Source organism: Epinephelus lanceolatus, chromosome 18 (assembly GCF_041903045.1).
Source record: "Epinephelus lanceolatus isolate andai-2023 chromosome 18, ASM4190304v1, whole genome shotgun sequence".
Classification (NCBI taxonomy): domain Eukaryota; kingdom Metazoa; phylum Chordata; class Actinopteri; order Perciformes; family Serranidae; genus Epinephelus; species Epinephelus lanceolatus.
In genome coordinates, this window is record NC_135751.1 from 23,128,963 (window position 1) to 23,153,627 (window position 24,665).

At 41.5% G+C, this 24,665-nt stretch overlaps 2 protein-coding genes across 9 annotated transcripts; both read right to left on the reverse strand.

Moving 5' to 3' along the window:
• Window positions 1-6,449: 6,449 nt before the first annotated feature.
• LOC117268042 (galectin-3-binding protein A-like) lies at window positions 6,450-11,012 on the reverse strand. The gene is made up of 6 exons (XM_033644195.2): window positions 10,872-11,012; window positions 9,932-10,035; window positions 9,488-9,700; window positions 9,186-9,320; window positions 8,820-9,111; window positions 6,450-7,675 (listed from the first exon to the last, which is right to left on the reverse strand). Exons 2-6 carry the CDS (start codon window positions 10,011-10,013, stop codon window positions 6,631-6,633), a joined length of 1,767 nt encoding a protein of 588 aa, XP_033500086.2. The 5' UTR covers window positions 10,014-10,035; window positions 10,872-11,012; the 3' UTR covers window positions 6,450-6,630.
• A 140-nt stretch (window positions 11,013-11,152) lies between these two features.
• On the reverse strand, window positions 11,153-22,832 carry cant1a (calcium activated nucleotidase 1a). 8 transcript variants are annotated; one of them, XM_078161674.1, is made up of 5 exons: window positions 20,495-20,624; window positions 20,207-20,397; window positions 15,146-15,814; window positions 12,176-12,379; window positions 11,153-12,094 (listed from the first exon to the last, which is right to left on the reverse strand). In XM_078161674.1, the coding sequence occupies exons 3-5, from the start codon at window positions 15,789-15,791 to the stop codon at window positions 11,724-11,726; spliced, it is 1,221 nt and encodes a 406-aa protein (XP_078017800.1). In that variant the 5' UTR covers window positions 15,792-15,814; window positions 20,207-20,397; window positions 20,495-20,624; the 3' UTR covers window positions 11,153-11,723. The 8 variants fall into 8 exon arrangements, with proteins under 8 accessions (XP_078017800.1, XP_033499691.1, XP_033499693.1 ...); XM_033643800.2 differs by lacking the exons at window positions 20,207-20,397; window positions 20,495-20,624 and adding an exon at window positions 22,675-22,832; XM_033643802.2 differs by lacking the exons at window positions 20,207-20,397; window positions 20,495-20,624 and adding an exon at window positions 21,876-22,005.
• Between the last annotated feature and the right edge of the window lie 1,833 nt (window positions 22,833-24,665).

The window sequence follows — 24,665 nt, forward strand, 5'->3', positions numbered from 1 at the left end:
TGTGGCCTCCCGTGTTGATTCTGGCTTGGAAGGGAGAGATCACAGTGAGGGCATGGTGTGTTTGATGATTAGAGCTGATGATGAATAATGAAGAGAACCAGGAGAGAGGCAGGGAGAGAGGACTGTATCTGCTGTGGCTGTTTCGCTCCCTGACATCATATTTGGCGACCGACTGTCGGTCTTCTGGCCACTCCGGCAAATATTTCCACTCTTTTCCATAGTTGAGCATTTTTGCCTGGTTGCTTTTCCACAGGTCTGTGCTACTTGATGTCTGTGTAAAAACAGGCAGGGAGAGAAAGTGAGAGCAGAGAGGAAAATGGGACAACCAATTTAATGCCATCTTTGTAATGACTAATATCCTCTTCTTCGTCTTGAAGAGAAATTTGAATACTTATTCACCTTATCTTTGGAGTAAGATGCCATCAATTAAATAAGGAAAATTCCCAAATTCTTATAAATTTTGCAAGCCAGTATGACTTGTAAGCAGAGTGGAAGTTACCAGACACAAAAGACGTATAACAGGGACAACTACACAGATGTAGGGCGTGGAGCAGAAAGTAAGACATGTGAGAGGAAGTGACACATCTAAGACCAAATGAGTAGAAATATGCTTCCGTCTCTTTCCACAGTTTACCGAAGGCATCAGAGGAACAGCAGACGCCTTCTTCTGGGCAAAGCCTGCCGCCCCCTGTCCAAACAGTCGGCTTCCTTTGCACTGAGATGCTGACTAATGTGGTGGGCTCTGCTCAGATCGCAGCCGTGTTCCCGGCTCCTGGGCATATTTTAAATGACCTCACAGCATGACCATTCTGAGCTATTTCCCACACTGCAACTCTCCCTTTAGAACAGGGTTTTACTCGCCAGTTAAGATCTGGATTATTGTATCAACATTTGGTTTTAATTTGTTGAAAGAGGGCGGATTTGTCAAAGAAGTGCAATGTAAGCAGCCCCCCTGTGTACTTTACCCACTACAAACTCCACAAGGGGCTCAGGACTGGCCTGAACCTCTATCCCTTAAATTACAGACTTGCAAGGCCAGGAATACTCTCCAAAGGAAGTGCCCGGCAAGACAGAAAAAGAGGGTCTCATTGTGGGGACTGGTGGGTGCTGTGGCACTCACCCACATCCTCTGCCTTCCACCTCCTCTGCCCTGTTGCCTGCACTCATCGCACATGACCTGACCAACACTTTTCGACAATCCATCCCCCTGCTGCATGTCCGCCCCCTCCTCTTTACCGTCTTTGCTTTGATGTGACCTGGCCAAGGCACAGGGGTAATTCCCACAATTTTCCATTCATCAGTATGGCTGTTCGCATTTTATTGGTGACAATGTGAGACAATGAATCAGCGTGAGCAAATTCACCTCAGAGACAGGAGGAAAACATCAGCTTGGAAACATTAAAATCATGCCATAGACACTGGGTTTAGATAACCACGATTGTCCTCAGTGTGGTGTCATAATGTAGAAGTTAGTCACCATGAGTCTGCTGGTAACCTCCGCATAGCAATTCCAGTGATGGTTTTGGTGGAAATGCTGCCGCCTTGAGCAACTGATGCATGCGCTCACAGGAACTTTTAAGTGACAGACCCTAACTGGTAAAATAACAGAGAAATTATTGTAGTCATTTCCTCAACAATACCATCAGTCCATGACTATGATGTGTGGGACAGCACTTTAACTGATTAACCGATGAAACAGTTGAGTATGATCTCACTTTCAGGACAGTTTGTTACATGCCTCGACATCTGATACCAACGCACAAGGCTCCCTTTAGCACCTGTATGACACACCAGGCTTTCAGAATCCACGTAGCAAGGTGGTCAGGGTGGATGGATGGGTCAAATAAATACAGGACTTTCACCCAGGATACCGCTGTTCGTGTCCGATGTAAATAAGCCTGTAAACACAGGACTTTCACCCAGGAGACCGCTGTTCGTGTCCGATGTAAATAAGCCTGTAAATACAGGACTTTCACCCAGGAGACCGCTGTTCGTGTCCAATGTAAATAAGCCTTTAAGAACAGTGACCAGCTTTGAGGCCAAATATGGACGTTCAACTTCCTTTTCCATCACACAATGCTATAGGGCCGAAAAATACTTTTATTCCATAGACTTCCATTGTGAAAGAGACATCTGTAAATAAGCTGATACATTTTTTTGAGTGTAGCAACCCTCCAAAATGACTCGTTTCACTATTAGAATTTGATCCATTCAGTCTAAAATCATTTCTAAGATCTAGAAGAGCTGCACGATTAAATAACTTCAGTCCTATTTAAGATAGCAGCGGGCTAAACCAAAAATTAGCCACTCGGCTGCCGTCAGTCTCTAGTATGCTTCCTCTGTGGGCCTCATTTCATAACAAAGAAATCAGGATTTTGGCATCATGCACCAGTGAGCAACTTTACGTCACATAATTACGTCACATTACGTCTAACCCAAACCCCATAACAAAATGTACACCCAAATCATGATGTTTTTTCTTCCTTAACCAAGTAGTTTTGTTGCCTAAACCTGACGGTGATGGTAACACAATGTTAATCCCGTGTTACAACTTGTTTCATGCAGACCTGTTGGGTAACAAACTGCAAAGACACATTATCAGCTCAACCCAAATGAAAACACTGATGCAGGGAGCGTGCTGGCAAGCTTTTGCCTATTGACACACTTAAAAGATATGACACCAGTTGCATTCTCCTGACAAATCGAAGTCCACTATCACTCTCCTTTAAGCTCTGTTTCCTCTCCACCAACTCCAAACGCTCTTCAGCTGCTAAATGGTTCACTATGTTCAGTAGATAGTTGCTAACTTCATCTGTTATCTAGTGCTGGGAATGCAGAATATTATGGAGCACAAGAGTGGTCAGAGAAAAAAAATGACGAAATGAATTTGAGTTGCTCCAGCTGTTAGATGAAGATCCATTTCTGAAGCTAATCTCCTCGCAGCAGGGACTGAGGCAAATGGGCTGCAGGATGAGCTGTGCTGGCTCTCTGTGTATACACTTAACCTAACACACAAATGAACCAAAACCCAGGAACTGTATATTTAAACTGAGGTAATGAATTATATCTTGTGTGCATGAATTAATAAATTGTGGCCTCAGTTTATTTTTTTAGTTTATCTATAGCCATTCAAGGCGTGTAATTGATTTATCAGGGTTTTTTTTTGCAAGGGTGAAAACAACTGCTAAAAGAGGCTGACGAGGGTGAATTAAAACCGATAAGTCCAACTTGCACAACCACATCAGTTGTGTGTTTCTATGTCTGAATATGACCCATAGGTCCACAAAACATGTTTTTAATGTCTGTCCCAAGGGTACATACAGAATTTGGTAAGCAAACATTTATGTATGCAGCTCCCTATATGTAAAATCTTCTGCAGGAGGACTTAAAGTTGCACTCTTTGGTTCTTCTTGGCCGTTTCAAAGCACTGTTGCAGGATTTTTATACACAATCGCCATATGCCGATGTCGCGGTGTGTCTTAGCTGGTATTTGTAATCATGTGTAGTTGCTATTTTTGTTTATTTCTAGTATATATTATCATACTTTTTGGGTTTTCTTTGTAGTAATCTTACTTTGTGTTTTATATTGCTTGTTTTAGAGCTTTACGTTTTTATTCTGTATTCTTGTTCTATGTTGTCTGTCTTGGCCAGGACACTCTTGAAAAGAGATTTTTTTTTTTTTTATCTCAAGAGGTTTTTCTGGTTCAATAAAGATAGATTAAATAACTAAATAAATGAATAGGAGCATTTCCTAAATTAGTGCACCTACCGGTGGACAACAGATTAGCTTCTGTATGTTTTAAACAAGTGGGTAACACTGTGAAATGGTCACAGTTGCGCCAAAACTACGTGGTTAGATTTAAAAAAAAAGATGATTGGCTTAAAATAAAAACATTTGTTATGTAATATATCTCACATCACATATGTCTCATGAAACCACTCAAAAAACACACTGTAAATCATGTTATATATGCCGACATACTATATTTCGCACACAGGACACAAACACCTGTGTCCTGGATGAAAGTCCAGCTTGTTTGACCTATCTACCTCTGTTGCCTTTATTATACAGCATCTGACTTCCTCCCCTGCCCCCATAGAAATTACTATGGCCACTTGAGGTTGCTGTGTAACAAAATAATGTAAATATGGATTAATTTCTGCTCGTCAAAACAAATTATGTGATCGTATTTTGGAGGACAGTCCCATCAAAACAGCAAACTTGCGGTACAACAATTAAATCAGCGATGCTAAACTGCTTTGTACATTTTGGGGAAACTGCTGAGTTAGGTAATAATTATATGAGGATTCATCCTATGAGTGATTGCTTTTACAGCATATGTAGCCATTTTCTGACGTAGATAGGAAAATATTTATCAGCTCAGCTTTAATATCCTATACATCATGCTGAATTTCACTGACATTACACAACATGTAGGATTTTCCATTTCTTTGTGTGTAATCCAAACACACTTCCTTTTTTAGAGTAAGGCGCAAATGGAAAACTTTGGGCGTTCATGCTGATAAGTGAGATGACTAATATCATTGTTCATGAAAACAACGAAACATAATTTCAAAATTCTGGGGCAAACCAAACAAACAAGTATGTCATGACAGGGTAATTATTTGTTGGGTAAAATGACACAATCATAAAAACACGCCAGATGTTACTCGCAGCAAAACAAGTGATGAAATATCTGAACTTTCCCTCTTTTCCTTCTGGTGATTACATTACCATAAGCACGTAACCTGGCACTGGATTACTAGTGGATGAATCACACAGTTGCTGTACAGCGCTCTCCTGTGTTGGACTAAACAGTGCTATGAGTTTGTACAGTCCTCATCCATGAGTGCATGTGGAAAAGTCATTTAAAATATACACAGAGATCATGTAATCATCAGCTGGAACAACCAATCAATCACCTTTTGTCATGTCATGCTTCGGGGCACCCACAGTCAGCTGCGCTTCTCAGAAACCTGAGTCATTGTATGTTTTGTATGGCTGTTTTATTTGCCACCTGTCTAGGCATGTATGCCCACATGTTGTCAAAGTGCAGCTGTCAGTCGTGTTTAAAGACTTGAGACAGTCTGGTGAAGACATAATCGCTTGGTAAGATTCCATGATTCATGAAGAGGAAACTGCTATCATCCTCAATCAAACCCCTGTAAACACACACCCATTCACATTCAGTACGTTATCTGATGATGCTAAATGGAGGCAACATGTTTGAAGTTTGTTGTTTTCACTCTGTTGGGGAGAAGTGTGAGAATAACCGTGACTTTTAAACTATGTCACATGGGAGGATGTTAACTTAGGATAACCAGACTTGGATTATTTTCGCAAGCCACAACATTGCATCGACAACACAGTGACACATGAGCACGAGATCAGGGCAGATGCCTTGTTAATTAAAGGAATAGCTCAACAATTTGGAAAATAGGCTGATTTGCTTTGTGTAGGAGAGTCATATGAGAAGATCAATGCAACTCATATTTACCTGCTGAGTATAAGGCTACAGCAAGTAGCAGGTTAACTTAGCTTAGCACAGAGATTGGAAACAGGGGCAAACAGGTAGCCTGGTTCTAGCTGAAGGTAATAAAATCTGCCATATCAACACCTCTAAAGCTCTCTCGTTAACAAGCTAAATCATGGTGGAGACCAGTTGTCAGGCAACTAGCAGATATAATTTGTAATCCAGGACATAACACTTATTAACACCTTGGTTTTGGATTAAATAGACAAAGCATATCAGGTTGTGAGGTGTTTTAAGGTGGATTTTGTTAAGAACCAGGCTAGCTGAAACGTTCTGCATATTTCCAGTTTGAGTGGAGCTTTAAACCAGTCTGATGAGTCATTTACCTTGGCCACATTTAAGATAAGAAAATAAATATTTTACTGATCCCTGAGGGGAAATTTTGACATGTAACAGCTGTTCTTACTGGTTTACTGTATGTAAGCATGGATAAATTACAATAAAATAGAAAGAACATACATAACATATAAGAAATATGTACAAATATGTGTATCATACTACAACTGTGTTAAGTATAAATGCAAGAATGGAATAAATATGAATTAAATCAGTATTAAATAAGAAAACGGTATTGTAGAAATGAATAACTTCACAATGTTTTGTTGTATTATTGTAAATAATAAATAAATGATGGGGTTATAAATGCTGAGGGGTGACACAAGTCCAAAGGCCAGTCTATTGACTCAGAGTGTCTGGCACTGAGGGAGGGGTCGAGAGGTCTAATGGCCACAGGCAGGAGTGACTTCCTGTGGCACTGTGTGGTGTATCTCAGAGGAATAAGTCCTGCACTAAGTGTATTCCTGTGCTTCTGTTACACTTGTCATTTTATGTGTCTCATATCTGGATAAACTCCAGGTTGGGACTTATATTTTCTGATGCTGTTGAGAAGAACAAAGTGCTGACGCACACAGAAAATGATGTAGAAATCATTTTTTATTTGCCTTAAGAACAGGAAAGTATACTTGAATTAGCTAGCTAATTAACAAAGATTAATGAAAAAAATCACATGGATAATAAAGTAGCATCGTGATTCATTGAAAACAAGCAGACAAATTGATCAGATGTGCGAAATACTAAGCCTCGTCCTGGTGTTGGATCAGACATACCCTGGCCTCACCACAAAGCGGTAGGTGTACTGGTCATCAGGACAGGGGTAGGCAAGAACCTGGGCCTTACTCACATAGGTGAGAGAGTCCTTGAAGTCCTGAACCTGACAGATGTACTTGCCTTGGCACATGAGCAGGAGACGGTTATGAAAGAGGATGTTGCTCCACTTGGTTAGGCTGTTTTGGGAAGCCAGCCTTGCTGCTGGGAACAACTCGCACCTCACGCCTTGGTTTGAACATTCATGTTGGTTTTTGAAGAAAGTTGCATCCCAGCGAATGTTGTTGTTCTTAAAGATCAGGCTGTTATGGATAGGTGTGTCGAGTGACTTGGTTGGGATTTGATCGTATCTACCATGGTAATACATCCCGGAGTATCCATATGGATTGCGGATGTGCTCAGCAGTTATATCAGTGCTCCATGGCTTGGCGGTGTAGATCCTGGGCTGGTAATCTTCATCTTCTCTGTTGAACTTTGGGTTTGACTGCAGGTCGCTGAAGAGCAGAACATTGAACTGGAACGCTTTCAAGATGTTTTCATGATACATAATCCTATGGGTGCTGTAGAGAGAAGAGTTGAACTGCAGGTTATACAGTGCCTCCGCGGGGATCATAGGGAAACGAATGCGACTCAGTAAGTTGACTTGTGTTTCCAAACTGGTGGAGTTGGTCTTCTCTGTGATCCAGCTCTCCACAGTCTGAAGCAGAAAATATTCATCCGGCACAACCAGGTCTGAGCGGAGTAGAAGGGATCCAAGGAACTCAGCGGAGAGGTGGAACCAAGCAGGGGACGTGGTCAGATTTTGGAAGTTCCAGGCCATATACTGCAGACAGTCCTCCTGGAGGATCAAGTCCCCAGTCTCCTCTGCGTATTCGTAAAGAGACACCTGGGTGTGGAACGATTCGTCCTCTGGGATGATTTTAGAGAACAGCCGGGCCGTGTCATCCATCAGATGCTTCACCCCAAACTTATAAGCCATCCAGTGGAGGCACTGCACAGAAGAGAAGTCCACATCCACCTTGCGGGTGTACATGTACCTATTGAGATTGGAGAGTACTTATTAGATTTTTTATGATGTTTTACATTTGTCTTTATATCTAAATGTTTACAGAACAAATGGGTGATATATGTAAATTCTGTATCCTAAAGGCTGGGTGTGTAGGATTTAGTGGGGTAGAATGGCAGAAATGGAATATGGCCCCGATCACACAGGAAGCGTTTTAGCAGCTGGAGGCGCCTTTTAAAAATTGTTTTTAATGAGAATTGGGCCTTCTCTGGTGGCCACAACAGCAAGTTTACAGTTGGTAAACAACGGAGGAGAGACTGGTCATAGAGGTTGCTCAATACCCAGAGCAATAACACAAGCCTAAGATGCCAGCCTAAGATATGCCTGGAAACAGCCATCATGGAGGCAAAGCTCCTGGACCAACTGGTGGTACTCCCCGTGATCCACCCTCTTTTTTAGAGTCTCATGTACCCACACAGATCTCTGTTTCCCTGTGCACAATAAACTATTTGCTGACAGCCTCTCACCCTCAACCAGAGCCAGAGGAAGTACCATCTGCCTGTAATTTTAGTAACTAGTGACTAATTACTGTGAAATGAAAAATAAATTGATCACACGGGAAGGATAGTGCAAGGATGCGCCTCGTGTTTTGCAGCCTGTGAAATGCTTTCTGTGTGATCAGGGCCTAAGTATGTTTTCTTTAGTGTGTAATCACCTGAAAAAAAGAATTGTTGTTTTTTTTTATAACCATAGAAGAAGCTGTTTATATCTACATAGGGAGCAAGTCCTCATCCACAGAGTCTGCCATATTGCACTGCCATGTTTCTCCAGTTGCCCAAAATGGACAAACCAAACACTGGCTCTAGATAAGGCTCTTTGTGTTTTTAGCGTTGGCCACCATAGTTAGCAGGCCCTCCACAACAAGCAGTGTCACAAAAACACTACTTTATTTGGTGTTTTTGTTGGTTTAAATCACCAATTCTATTTGTTTTGGAGAGGAAGAGACCTCTGAGAATAATTTGGCTCATGGTAAAAAAAACTCCTGAACAAAGAACATTGAAAGAATTCTGACCTATAAAAGTTTAATCTTGTTGCAAACTGCAATCCTCACCACTAGATGTCACTAAATCCCCCTAAATCTTACACACTGGTCCTTTAAATTAATGGTTGTTTACCTGATAAAGGAGGTGAAATGTGGTTGGCAAGACCGGCGGATGCTGACAGTGATGTTGGTGATCCCCTCTGAGGCATTGAAGAGTGGATATTGTGAGAGGATTATTTTGTGCACGCAAATCGTTGTCTCATGCATCTCCAGGGTCTTGTCCTCTTGTCTGTTTCCAGAAGGACTCTGGACCAGGATCAGGAAGTCACAGCCGCTCCCGCTGTCAAAGATTTGGCCGAGGTCATCAGACAGACTGATGCTGTGGTCCACGGAGTGTATGGAATCACTGATGGTCATGTTTGTACCTGGAATCACAAATCATTGAATCCATTAACATTTGACAGAGCACGGAGAGCATGAAGACCGTTTAGATACGTACTGCCTGTTTCACAGATAACTCCGACATCCTCTTTGTGGCTGCAGTCAGTTTCTCCCCAGCTTTTGAAAGCGCATGTAACCAGAAGTTTCTCTGTGCCCTTGCATGTCAGCTCATCCAGCCAAATCGGTCCAGACACTATCATGTAAAATGAAAGGGAATACATTCGTCAATGTGGCAGTAACACATCATGCAGTGGCCTTTTTGGCGGCTGAATTGGTGGTGTTAGTGCCAAATCACTGATCTTCAATCATTACAATAATGTCACTGCCCTCTGGTGGGGAATAAACGGAAGTAAAGAGCACCTGTCCCATAGCTCCTCCCAATGACAACAGATTTGGCTCCGGGGAAGCGAAGCTGACGACATACCACCTGGGCCTCAGCCATGTCCCAGCCATCGTCACACACCGTTCCCCATTTGCCATCATGGTAGACTTCCACGCGGCCCTCGGAAACAGTGCCGCCAAACAGCCTCACATCACCCTCCTGCTGCACAGGGTTACTCTCTATGTCTCCCCCTGCAAACACAGGTGTAGGATATTAACCAAGGTCATGAGAGCTGAAAGGTTATACAAACATTCGCATAACCTACAGTCTGTGTTGAAAGTGCATGATCAGAATATATGTATAAAATGTAGGCATTGCATTGCATACAGTCGTACATTAAAAACCAGTTAGACTGTTTCCTTTCAGTACAATTAATTTCAAGCAAAAGTGTTCACACAAATGAGATATATTTCATGACTTACTGAATAGATTGAATTTCAATGCGCTAGAGACATGGAGAAGTAGCAGAAGCCCCAGAGTGATTATGTTTCCGTGCACAAGCATTTCCAAACACCAGTGTAGGACTCTGACACAGACAGACAATGACAAAAAAGAGGCAATGTGAGAAATATGTTCTTCATTACTTCACAATTTAAAGGAACAGTGTGTACGATTTAAAGAGATTTATTGGTGTCAAGCATTGAGGATTGCAGATTTCAACCAAGTGGAACTTGTCCTGATTAGAATTCCCTAAGTGTGCATTGTTCAGGAGGATTTTACGGGAATCAAATTATCCACAGATCTCTCCTCCTCTCCAAAAGAAATGGGCCGGGTGATTAAAACTAGCAAAAACACCTAATGAAGTGGTTTCATGTTATAAATCAGTGTTTCTTTTATGCTGTTTGGCACGTCGCAGATGAGGCTGACTAACTACGGTGGCTGACACGAAAACGCAAATGGCCCTATTTGGACCCAGTGTGTGGTTTGTCCGCTCGGAACTACTGTAGAAACGTGGTGCAACATGGCAATCATCAACAATTCCTGAAGATGAGGACGCACTCCCTATGTAGATAAAAACGGCTCATTTTAAGGTACTGAAAACACAACGATTCCTATTTCTGGGTAGACTTAAGAAAGCACACGCATTATATTTTATTCCATTCTACCAATATATCCACCTAAATCTTGCACACTGGACCTTCAAGAATATTCTTTGAATTATTGGGATGTTAACAGGACTGTCTGCAAACTGTCTTTTTGCATATAAATCAATGCATTTATTGCTTCAAAGGGAAAATATAAACCTACATTAAAATGGAATTTTTTTCAACTGACTATACTAAAAATGTGCATTATAAGTCAAAAGGTCAAACTTAAAAGTCAAAATATGCTAACTGTTTAAATATAATAAAACCACGTTACCCTCTTCCCCTCTGGTGATGAAGCGCTGTCGTCCAAAAATGTGCTTCTCCCTTTTGGAGTCTGTGACACAAATCTTACCCCTTTTAAAGTAAAAAACCAAGGCTCACTTCTCCATTCCCTGCTGTTTTCCCGAGTTTCATTTCAGTTGAAAGCAGTTTCATTGTTTTGCAAACTGCTCCTGTTGCAACTTGTTTGAGGACAAGGTTGAGGTTTTATTTAACTGTTTTTGTAAAAAAAAAAAAAAAAGCCCACGTGTGAATGAAATGACAAGACACAGGAAATAGGAATCAAGATTTTTACTCAAGTCATCCCACCAAAAACATCACATAATTAATTTTTCACCAAAATGTCCTTCAAACATTACGTTTCATGAGGAATAAAAACAGTCCTTAAGTTGTTTCACTGAAAATAGCATGTTCGGTGTGTATAGGATGATGTTTAAAATGGAGCAAAGGGGGAAGATAACCTTTGACCTTTTGAGAGTGTACAGTATGTGCATGAAAACATATGCTTCAGGAAAAGAAATCACAGTCTGATAAATCAATCTTTTGTACATTCATTATAAGGAAGGCTACAGTACTGTTGAGGGCCACATTTGTCCTGGGAGGGAGATGATCCACCACGAGACATGCTGGCTTTGTTTGTGTTGACTGGCACTTTCTCAAAACCCAAAGCGGGACCGTGTTTTTCAGTGTCAGCCCATGGTTCTTTTATGTGTACTGAAGATGATCCTCTACGGGTTGGAGTTGTGTCTCAATGAGAGGAAGCAGCGAGTACAGTAACTTCAACAGTGACTGAATTGTAAACAAAATAGAACAACAGTGCAGTGGCCTCAAGTGTGAGTCTCTCAGTCTATATGAACTCTAAGCCCTCATATTTCACGTCCCCAATCTTAGTTTCAGGTAAAAGGATGCGTCCGTCAAGCGTGAAGGCCATGATGTACGTGGCAATCTTACCGGCGTCCTCCTCTGACTTGAGAGCCAGAATGATCTGGTCGTCAGTGTTGGGGACGAACTTGAAAGAGGAAAATCCGTGAGTGGGGTTGAGCTGACCCACTCGACTTACAATGATGTCTTTGAAATCTGGCGAGCAGCTCAGGGCAAGGTTCGTGCCGCGGCGCTCATCCGCTGTCTCCTCGTAGCGCTCATTGCTGGCGCGGCGAGGGAGGAAAAACCAGCGCTGCAGGGTGTCGCTCCACGCTGCCGATTCGTGGATGAGATATCCTGCGGAGATTCAGACGTAAAGGGTAAACAGCAGGAAACAAACGGAAGCAATCGTAAGCAAGACCAGATTCACATCCTCACCTGGAGGCTCTATTCCTGCAGCAGACTTGAGAGATTGGTACTTGGGAACCCAGTTTTCATGTCGTACATCCCCTCTGAAGCCCACTACTTTCACCCACTCTGGGTTGTTGTTGACGAACTCCCCTTCGGTGGTGGTCCACTCTTTCCCCAGACCGCCGACGTACAGGTGCTTGTCTTTCACCGCCAGCCACTCAGCTTTGAACCCTATCAGGAGAAGGTAAAAGTGGCATTAAACACATAAAAGTACTTGATTACAAGCAAGAGTTCTGCATTTCAGTTTAAGTACAAAAGTATAATGAGTAGAATACACTTCAAGTATCGGTAAAAGTACTCATAATGCTTTGATTGATTTTTAACAGTGTGGTGGAAATTTTGTCTTCTTAATGCATATGCTTGTATCGTTTCATTCTTCCCATATGCCTGTAAGTGTGTGACCTTTGCATTCCCCTTTTGTATCCATCTGTTGATACTTGACATCATCAAGAGATTTACATTCACTATAATCTCGCCTTCAAAGACAGTCCGTTGACTGTCTAACAGATACAGCCGATTACCTAACATGTTGCAACAGGTATGTTCCTTTAGCCCAAGAATGCTACAATTGATTTCTCATCATCTTGTCGTCTGAGTGTAGGTATAAAGATGCCCTCTATTCACTGTTCTGGGCACAACCTCAATCTATAGAGACTAAACTCTCGTGCACAAAGCTATTCAGTTATTGCTCGCTGACTCCCAAGCAGATCGGCTAAAAACTGCCACAACAACAGTTAAGTTAACTAGTAAGGCCTTTGCACACTGAGACCATTTTATTTGTCTGAAATTGTTGCACGACTAAAAATAAATAGGACCTCACATTGTGTCAATTATGCTGCACAATGGTCTGAAACGTTTGTCCGTGACTGAAATTTTTCGCAACAGGTTCGATTTTCTGCGTTTTTCTCAGCTGTCAGAAGCCTTTAGTGATGTTTGAAAAAGAATCAGTGAGGAAAATGTGGCGGCGGGACACATCAACGACAAGACACATGAACGGGACGCTCAGAATCATTTCATAATTCAGACAGCTACTTTCAACAGGTCAGACAGTAATACACAGGTGGATGATGATGCAGAGGAGGATGTAAACTGCACACAGAATGTGCAGACTGAGACAGAGGACAGCTCCACCGCTTCACGCAGCTGCGGTGCCAAATGAAAGACAGGGAGGGAGTGATGACAGCCGGATAGGTAACTCCAGTGGAGAGAGGCAAAGGAGGAAATGTGACTTTTCGTTTTGTCCTGTATTGCTAATTTTCACAACGGAAGTACAATAAAACGCATCGGAATCAGTGTGTAAGGTTTCTGTGCGTAATAATTTTTTTTTGGATGACAGATTAAAAAAAAGACACACCCGAAAAAGACTCGACTCAGTGTGCAAAGGCCTTTAATCTGTAAAATTTCCTTTCTCCTTTTCAGCCGATATTGGCCTATACATTAAGATCAGAATTTTTTACTCCCTAATGTGAGTATTGGCCCCAAAGATCCAGTTATCATCGGGCTCTATGGTATATGCATATAGCTATCTCAAACTAAGGGTCAGGCTGCTCCAAACAGTCACAGGATGAACCTGAGGTGTTGTGAGATGACCAGAAGTTGTTCTAAATAAAATGCATGTCCATTTCTTTCTTCTTTGCTTTTAGTGAATTAATGGATAATTGTACCTCTTTACCATTTGAAAAGATTAAAAGGATATATATATATATATATATATATATATATATATATATATATATATATATATATATATATATATATATATACATATATATAAGTGACGAACGGAGACAACTATTTTGAAATTGTTCTAGTATTGAGAGATGGCTGCAGCTCATCGCCAGAAAAAAGGCTGCAATATAACCCTTTGGGGCCATATCCTCCTGGGACCCTAACTTTTGTTTGCCATGCATTTTTAGTTTCTCCTTGCTATTTGGGATCAGTAGGACCCAATGAGTATAAAAAACTAAACATTGTCAATGATAATTAAGTCCCAATGTCCTCAAATGAGACGATAATACAGTCCCCATGTTTTGAAACAAGTACTTCCTAATTAACAGCGTCTTATCTTGATACTGTTGCTAAAATTGGTCACATTTGTTGCCGTATCAAACTACAAACATTATTAATCATAAATAAAAAAGTTTTCACCATGAAATTTGGTCAGGTTTTGGACCTTGTCCCTTTTTGTGTTGGGATCAGGTGCAGACTGACTTGGCAGAGATGGCTGCTATCTTGTTTTTACATGGATTAATGTATTGTGGTCTTACTACCACTAGATGGCATAAAAAAGTGTCCACGAAGGAGGACAACAGGTCTAAGTTAAGTAGAATGAAGTGTATGGTCAAGTAAACCCAAAATATGATGTCCTCATATGAGGACACAGGGTCTCAGGAGGTTAACGCACCGTCAAAGCGCGTCCACTAAAAGTGCTTGTTTTTGCCACTGATAGGCTCAGGTTGTTAGTAGAAATGTCTGACATTATGGGAAGGACTCTATGGAGAAATTAAAGCGTTTTTTTTTTTTTTATCTTTTGCTTGATTTGGTCTGTTTGTCATTGTCTCGGTCAACGAGAAGACTCATTCTGAAATCTCGCAGACTTCTCCATGTTGTCGAAAACAGCAAAACAGTCAGTCAACTCTTTCTGGCGCTCCTCCCTCCAACTCTTGGACAACAACAAATATTGCAACAAGTCAGCTCTCAAAGACTTCAGAACAAGACTTCTCCTTGAGCAAGACTTGGCTACACATGACAACAAACAGACCGGATCAAGCGTACGTATACTGACGGTGCGATATTGCCCCGGTTGTGAAACATTAAAGTTTCCCTTTAAAACTAAAAAAAATTACGAGTAAAAAAAGCTGTCAAAAAACGCAGTGGGAAAATGGAAATAATCAAGTACAATAATGTATTACAGTATGAGTGGAGTGTAATGCCAACCTTTGGCAACGCTGCCATCGCCATCAGGTAGGATGACCCAAGGCACAATCTTGTCACCGTCAATGTGGTAGACGACGCCCGTCCTGTCATCGACACTGTAGAGCTTCCCGTTGAACGCCACCAGGTCAGACAGCTCCATTCCCCTGCCCTTCTCCGACAGGTGGCTTTCCAGCACCACCCTGTCTGCATCCCATTCAACTGCTATCTTGTCGCCACTTTGGGACACCAACAGGTGCCCCCGCCGCATGTAGCTGAACCACGTCAGCTTCTTGTCACTACGAGAGTCCGTGTCCAGGTCGGCGATGACCCCAATGCGGTAGCGGGTGCCCTGCAGCGTGTGCTCAGGCGGACTGAGAGGGTAGGTGTCGTTGTAACTGGAATCGGACTGCTGGGTGTCACTGTGACTGCCCCTCCAGCCGTGCGAGTCATAAGAGCGGGGGCCCAGGCTCGAGTTTAAGTGCATGAAGAGCAGAAGAAGCAGGGCCAGGGAGCCGGCCACCGCCACGATGGGCCTCCATTTAAGGCGGAAACGTGGGTCAGTGGTGTTGGCCATAGAAGCCAACATCGGGAGGCCTCCGACAGAGATACGCAGGGTGTTCATGGGCTCATTCTGCTCCAGTCGAGTAAAGCCTGGGGGAGCAGGCATGGAGGACGGAGGCCTGGGGAGACCTGAAGAAAAAAAGAAAGAGACGGTCAGTCATGTGCACTAGTTCAGGACAAAACAGGGCAGCAGACTGTCAAAAAAAGACCTCATCTATGTTCATTTCTACATATTCCAGTCTAAAATCTGTTTATCCTTTTATCTGTTTTGAGTATTTTAATATAAAATCTCTCTTTTTTATTTTCCTGTAAAACATGAAAATATTCTGACCCTCCCCTGAATTCATGTTGTCCTTGTCTCTCTCCCCCTCTGTGTGTGTTTGTTTCTTTTCCTCTATCTGTGTGAACAGTCTGCTTGAGCTTTGCCTCTTGTGTGTTTGTATATTTTGTCCCCTTTCTAGGTTCCCATGGTGAAGAGGCGGTTGTGGGACTCAGGCCCTATCTGTTTGGTGTTTGCCTGTTACAATTCAAGTCATCCTGATTGTCTATACTGTAATTTTACTATGGTGGTCTATTCTGTACACATGGCATCCACTGCACATCTGACTGTCCATTTTGGAAGAGGGGTCCCTCCTTTGTTGCTCTTCCCATTATATTTACCCTGTTAAAGTGGAAATATAAAGTTTTTTGATTTAACTTATCTTAATAAAATAAAATATTGATTGTCCAATGTAATGGTTTTAGAAAAATGAGAGCACTGACATTTAAATTGATTCCCTGTAAGATCTCCTGGGAAAATCAAGGCATAATTTATGGCACAAACATAAGCGTATCAACCACTGTGCAACCAAAACAGGAAGAGGAGAGTGCTTTTGTTTTCCCCAGTAGCTATAGGTAACTAACCCCAGTTACCAAGGAGTATCCCCGGTGTAAGTTATTAACAGTTACTGTAAGCTACTACTGTTGAGTTGCCTCTGAGTGAATTTAAGTTCCCTCTGGTAAGCAGGTATGCAGTGTGTATGTTTGGGGCTTTTATTGTGAAAGGTAAGAATTCAGGCAAGTTTGATCAATCCCTGTGAATTCTGTGTGACCCTGCAATTTTGTCCAGTCACTGCAACTTTTCTGCAAATTTGACCAATAGTCATAGTTTCTCCAATCATAAAAGTCAACAATGAAATGAGTCCAAATTCACTCCATTGTGGTCCTGAAGATGCAGACGTGTGCAACATGAACATCTCACATTAACCAACAAAATTTACTGCTGAAGATCATGCAAGGCAATTCCCTGAAACTGTTTTGCACCATGTGCAGCACTGTGGTGGAAGACAAAAGTCATCAATTCGACACACTTTTCTACTGAGAATAGCCTAATTGAGTTGACAACAGCAAAACGAATCTTCGTGACAGAGGCTGTTGCATCCAGAGCTAGAGCAAGGGCTGAAGGAGTCATGGTGAGTTATTTTAAATATGTATGGTTAATGATAACGTCATAGTATAAATCACAAACTCAGAATATCCATCCTGGGGACAGCAGGCCAAGCAAAGCACCCCTAGATGTACCTCTCCGAGGCAACGCTTTCCAGCACCTCCCAGGCCAGATGAGATATGTTATCCCTCCAGCGTGTCCTGGGTCTGCCCTGGGGCCTCCTATCAGTGGGACGTGTCCGGAACACCTCTAACGGGAGGTGCTGAGGAGGCATCCTGATCAGATGCCTGAACTACCTCAGCTCATTCCTTTCGACGCGAAGGAGCAGCAGCTCTACTCTGAGCTCCTGTCGGATGAGAGGAAACTCATTTCTGCCGCTTGTATCCATGATCTCATTCTTTTGGTCACTACACTGCTCATGACCATAGGTGAGGTTTGGGACTTAGATGGACAAGTAAATCGAAAGCTTCGCCCTCTGGCTCAGCTCCCTCTTCACCATGACGGACCAGCACAGCGCCAGCATCACTGCAGACGCTGCAAAAAACTGTCGATCTATCTTGTGCTCTGCTCTTCCCTCACTCGCGAACAAGACCCCGAGATACTTGAACTCCCTCGCTTGAGGCAGTAACTCTCTCCCAACCTGGAGGGGGCAATCCACTAGAGAACCATGTCCTCTGATTTGAAGGTGCTGACTCTGATCCTGACCGCTTCACACTCAGCTGCAAACAACCCAGTGAGTTATTCTCACTGGAGCAAGTTGCCTTTGATTTTTAATGAATTACACACACAAAAAACTAGAAGAATGTCATTTGTCCCAAAAGTCACACAGTATCGCTGCAATACAAGGAATGTCTCCTCAAATACAGGTCGCCATTCAGGTTACACAGGATCATTTTTTCAGGGGCAAGCCACAGTAAGCTGAGCTGTATGGATACTTGTGAAATATAAAACTATAGATCTTCAGTGAGCAGGGGATAGTTGTTTCGCCTGCTTTGCCCTGTGGGAAAGTAAAGGCTTGCTCTAAATCTAAAGAGCAATTAAATGCAAACAAATCTTTAAACTATGGAAGTAATCTGAAGACAAAATTCTTTCATACATTACTCTGACCCAACCTACAACAGCACATTTAGATAATAAAACTCAATCTAATCCTACTCACATACTCTCCATGAGCAGACTCTTGTTTGCCAGTCAAATCCTTAGTCCCAATGGCAGGCAGGTCATTCATATAAGCTTATATTTTCAGGACTATTTTAAATTGTGGTAGGAGCTCACACAAATGAGCCTATACATGCCAGGTTAAACATTACACAACGGGAGGCAGGAAGCAGCTCAGTTTCAGGGTTGGGTGAATATCAGTTGGCCACCACAGTGCCGTATTAACGTAGTCGCTGGGAGGAGCCACTTCAGTGACAATGACGAGATGAACAGGTAAATCAGGTAATACAGTATCAGCCGGCTCGTGTAGCACATGCCACTGTCACATAAGTGCCAACAATTTTAGTAAGCAATCAAGTCACCTATCAAGCATAAATCTCTGTCGTGATTCTTTTTTTGTTTTCTATCTGTGACAACTGAGAATCTTGTTCAAATAAAGACATTTGAAAAGATCCTGTTGGACTTTTGGCATTTAACAGACCAATCAAGAGATTAATGACAATAAATAGTGATCGACAGAAAACTAATACTATTTTAACTATACTATATAATACTACTATACTAATAATATTTAAACTATAAAAATGTCAAATATTTAAGGTTTCTAGCTTTTTAAATGTGCCATTTTGGAGTGTTCATTGGACGAAACAAGACATTTAAAGACACCACTATGGGCTCTAGGAAATTATGAGGGATATTTTTCAGTATTTTCCAACATCCAAAGATCCGGTGTGTAGGCTTTAGGTGGATATATTGGCGGAAATGGAATATTATGTAATAAGTATGTTTTCATAAGTGTATAATCACCTAAAATAAGAACTATTGTGGGTTTTTTTTTACCTTAGAATGAGCTGTTTATGTCTACATAGTAGGGTTGCAATGATATGAGATTTTCACAGTACAATAACCGTATAACAGTATTTTTTTTATTTTTATTTTTTATCCTGCTCTGTAGCACTTTGAGAGTGCTAAAATGTAAGGTGCAATACAAATAAAATGTATTATTATTATTATTATTATTACAGAATGATTATCATGGTATGACTCTTAAAGGAATTAAAATGGACGGGTTATTCTTGGTCAAACAAACATTTTATTACCATATTTGAAACTTTAAACCATTTTTAATTCAAAGTATGTGGAAAAAAATCTCCCTTTTGAAAATTAGAGATTGAGATTTTCTGTCCAGCTGCTTTTTTTTTTTCAATATCGTAGACAAGCAAACGTACACAATACCATATCTGTCAATTTTAATATCACGGTATACCTTGAAACCGGTATTGCAACCATAGGGAGCGGATCCTCGTTCATGGAGTCTACCATTGTTGCACCACCATATTTCTACTGCAGCCCAGAATGGACACACCAAACATTGGCTGGTTCCGTTTTCGTGACAGCCACCATTCCTCTGTGATGATCAGCGTCACAAAAACATCAAATTTTTAATGTAAAACTTCTTTATTCAGTGTTTTTACCTGTTTAAATCACCAGGTCTGTTCGTTTTTGGGAGGAAGAGGCCTCTGCGGATAATTTGGCTCCAGGTAAAAACCCTTTAAGCAATGAGCACTGAAGGAATCCTGACTGGTAGATCATGCTTGGTACATGGGGGAAGTTTCAGCTGGTTGCAATCTGCACTCCTCACTGCTAGACTACCACTAAATCCTTCACACCGTTCCTTTAATAGACTTAATATAACTCAACTCAGATTGGGAGGTGATAGAGATAATTCAATTTAGCACCTTGGTGGACAACAGGATTATGTGACACTTCAAGGAGAAAGCTCCCAGAAGTCATATTCTAAACAAGGGAAAACTGTTTTCCTATACTGATATCTGCTTAAATGCCCAGTAAACTGATTTGACCTTATACGTCTCCACTTGAGGGGTCACCACCACCAAGCTCTGTAGAATAGAAAATGTGTGCAATCTACTTCTGACCAAATTCCAGGCAGGGACCTCTAAACTCAGCCTCTGGAGCCTCACACTCTGTGGCCTAAACATGGCTGCATTTCTCCGAAAGCAGAGCAGAGGCTGAAAGACTCTTTCATAAAAGGGGCCCAGAGCCAAACAGCAGTCCATTATGGCAGCAACATCAGGGCCCACACTCCGAGGCAAGAAAACTATCCCCTCTGAAACACACCAACAAGTGGCTGATACTAATGAACTTAAACAGATTCTGATTTTGCCCAAATCTCCTTCGCTGAAACAAATTCATTAAAAGCTTACCCCTTCGCCGCCTCCTGCCAGAACGCTGTCCTGGTGTCATCAGATTTACCTCACTGTTTTTAAAGCAGACCTCCACGGTCAGTCACAAGCTCTACCTGCTCGCAGATTATTTGTACTGCAACCATGACTAAGAGTTGTTACAAAGCTAGTGAACTTTAACTAGACTTGGAGGATTATGTTCCAGTCCAAAGGGTCGAACCTTGCAGGAGGCCAGCACAATCCATTAACTTATCATCACAATAGCAACAAAGGGCCAGGAACCAGAGGTGAGGGAAACACTCCTTACCTGCACAGTCACCTGTCCTGCATAAATAAGTGGAATGGTGCAAATCCCGCAGGCTGAATAGAAGTTAAAAACAAACCTGCAGTCACTACAAGAATTTGTATCCAGCATGCAATCAGAGAGGACTGAGGCCAGAGATCAGCCTGATAATACAGCGGTTACACAGTCAACAGGGACGCTACAGGAACACAAACTTTTAATTGCTTTTAATTTAACTCCTTCTGGGCTTCAGTTCAACAATAAGTTAGGAGTTCAAGAAGTTAATTATTAATCAACAAGCAACTTGTGAGCGTCGTAAAGTCGTCAAAGGTTTCGAATAGTTTAAATTCAGTGTTGCACAATGAAATTACATAATATACACTGTAAGGTTGGGAGATATGGCGATATAGATGACGCGAGATGTTAGATATGTCAGAGATTTTGCCATGTAGTTTGTACTAGGCAGCTGTCCCTTCAATTGAGTTATATTCGATTCAATTCAATAGAACTTCATTTATCCCAAAGGAAATTTTTGTGCCAGAGAATGCTTCAAATTACAGTTACTACTCACTAGGCCATTTAACATCTCTGGTTGCATTAGACTAGACATTGTGGCCAACATTGCACATGAGTGAGCAACATACAGCAATATTTTTTTGGGATTATTGCATCAATATGACAAAAGCTCATTAATGACCAAGTATTTAAATCACTGGATCAGCCAGAAAAGACACTCCATATGTAGTTATTTCATCTCTAAATGCTTCTCAAATTAGTTTCCAAAAGTTTTTTCATATCACTACATTTGCATCAATACTGCAATCTAAAATATGCTAATAGAATCACCGACCAATCATTTATTCTGTTGATAATTTAGTCAATACAAGGTCCAAGATGACAAATACTGGTACAAATCCTTGAGATGTTCAATTGACAAAGATATAAAACAGTTAAAGGTAGAACATTTTCACATTTACGTGCATAGAACTGGTATTTTTGCTTTAAAATATATTTAAATGCTTGATTATTTTCAATACTGCTGCAAATTAATTGTCTGTTGACCAGCTTATCGATTCTTTGACCATTTGCTTCAGCTCTAATGAAGCATGAATTACTGACCATGCACCTTCTGAGTGACTCAAAGCGGCTCCCACAGCAGTCTAAGTTTGCTCAGTGGCGTGGCAGAATGCACAACACGGAACAGCAGTCGTGTACAGTGTCTCCCTGAGAGTATGGACAGTTGTGTAACTGCACAAAGTCCTGTCCTGATACGAGCCCCTATCAGATGCTGGTGGCTCCCTGATGTGCAAATGTGAGTGTCTCTGCTCAGTGCTGCCACAGAGGATGACATCTGGGGAGGTGGGCTTCAAAGGAAACAGATCAAGGACATAGAGAGAGTGTGTGAGGCCCATAAATAGCTGACTTGTTGCTGTAAGGCAGATTCCCAGAGCTCTGCATGTCAAGGCGCTCCCAAACAGATGTGAATTACACTGAGGGCTGGATTTTGTGTGTTTTTTTCCAATGAGAAAACGATGTGTGATAACAAGATGCACAATAGTGATACTGAAGTATTTTAAATTTAGTCTGCAGACCACTTGGAGCATCTCAGAGGCCCCAGGTGGGTCATTCCCACTTTGCTATTTACAGGCCCTTTATTCATAAACCAATAAAGTTCTGAGTAAAGTAGTTAAATATAGTATTCACTGACTGTTAGTGGGGGTATTTTGCTAATAAGGGGATCGATTTCAGGTGTCCCTCTCCTCCTGCACACACAGAAACATCCCATCTGCACCTCCTGTGTGTGAGTGTTAGCTCCTGACCCTGTCCTGCCAGCAGCGCAGAGGTTAACACGGATGCCATCACAAATGGCTGCGTTCAGAGTCAAGCTGAAACCTTGTAACGTTGCTTCTTAACTCACCGCAGATGTTAGATGTTCAGCTCACGGTCCGCTGCCGGCTGTAGCTCAGGTGTCATTATTTTATCGCCTCCGTCTTCGGCTCCTTTTCCTCCGTTCCCCGTTCACAAGACAGCCGCTCATTACTTCCTGTATGTACTGATGACGACGGCAGCGTTCACTGCCTGCGCGCGGTGGATGCAAGAGGGTTTGTCAAACGGTGCCTTCGCGTGATGTGGGAAAAGTGAAAACTGCGAAGCTGACACGAAATGTAAGCTAGAGCAGTGGTGTCCAACTGTGTCCTTTAAAGCAGGGATACTCAACTTGCTTTTTGGAGAGGAAATAATAATACAGATGTCATATCTGTAAAACACACAACGTTTAGAACAGAATAAATGACATCCAGCTCTACGAATTATTATATAAATGCTGAGAAATGTTTGATGTTAAAAGCTTGTGAGAAACGTGCACATTAGATTTGTGGGCAAATCACAGCATCCTTGAACAGGTATGGTGTATGCAGGGGTGTTTAAGGATGTGAGGGTTTTGGGGGCTCAGCCTGGACCTCTGTTAGGTTGTTCGAGGGTCAAATTTGGAAACCCTAGGATGGCGAAGGAATGACCTGCCCTATTCTGCCTCTGAGTGGCTTGCACTGGTTGCCTTCATTGGTTGGATTGGTTAGGTTTAGGCAAGAAGAGCGGGATTGGTTAAGACTAAGGTAAGAATGCCATCCAAGGATTTGCAAATTCATGTCCTCGGGGGGTCCAATCGTGGCATTTTCTGTGGGTAAACAAACTTTGTTTTGATGGTTTTTAACGCACGCTGGCACCTTATTTACACTGTAAGTACAAAAAAACCTCCCAATGTGAATCAATTTATTTTCAGTGTGAATTAGAAATGGTTTGCGGGCCACCTGGCACCCTGTCGCAGACCAGGTTTGGTTGAGTATCACTGCCTTAAAGGACCCCTTTACTATCATTGAGTACACTGATGAGCCCTGACTATGTGACATGTTTTAAAGATATTTTATATTATATTCTATGCATGACTATAACAGTACAGACCAACTGATAAACTGCATAACCAAATACTGAATAAAACAACTGCAGGATGTTTGTGTAAATTGAGCAGTTGGGATGAAATCTGAGCTGAAACAGTTCTCTGTCTAAATTATGTTGGGGTTTTTTCAACAATTATACATAACTGATAGTCGTCTTTTTCAACAAATTAAGTCTTTCCCTGATGCTTGGCCATTGTTCTTTTTTCTCTTTCGTTGTTTTAACTTCAGGAGGAGGCAGTTTACATAAGTGAAGGCTCTGTGGACATAACTTGTGTTCAGGTCGTCACTATGCCCTTCACACTATGAGGTTTTTTTAAGTTAATATCTTTAAAAAAAAAATCTGAAATGTAAAGATAATTTCATTTAGTTTTCTACATAGGAATGAATGAAATGTTAATAAATGGGCCTGCTGTATATTTTCAAAATATGTTTTTTTACATCCCCGAAAATCAAGAAGGCCTCGCGACCCCATGAACCTTCAGCGACACATAGTGGGGGTCAGGACCTTTAGTATGGGAATCAGTGGGCTAGAAACAACATGCTATTCTTGCATGGATTCAATTGCAAGACATTTTAAGGTTAGATTTTAATTTCATTTGTCATGTTCTTACTATTGTAAAGTGACTGTGTGCATCTGCAGAGAGTAAATTATCTTAAATAAAAATAAATAACTTAAAAAAACGTTTGCACTCAACTTGTCTTGTTTTTTAAATTGTTAAATAAAGTTATTCCAAATCAGTTACTCCAACACTTTCTTTTGGTATTTTGGATAATTGTTGTACTTCTTCTTTTTGCCTCCTTGTTAAAAATGTGGGTAAATGTTCCAGGCATTGCTTTAGAAGATTTATGGTCATGTATATGCAGCAGAATACATCTCTTATTTACTAGTAACACAATCAAAGAGGATCATTTGTCTATTCATAAATTTTATCTTACCCCAGTAATGATGCATAAG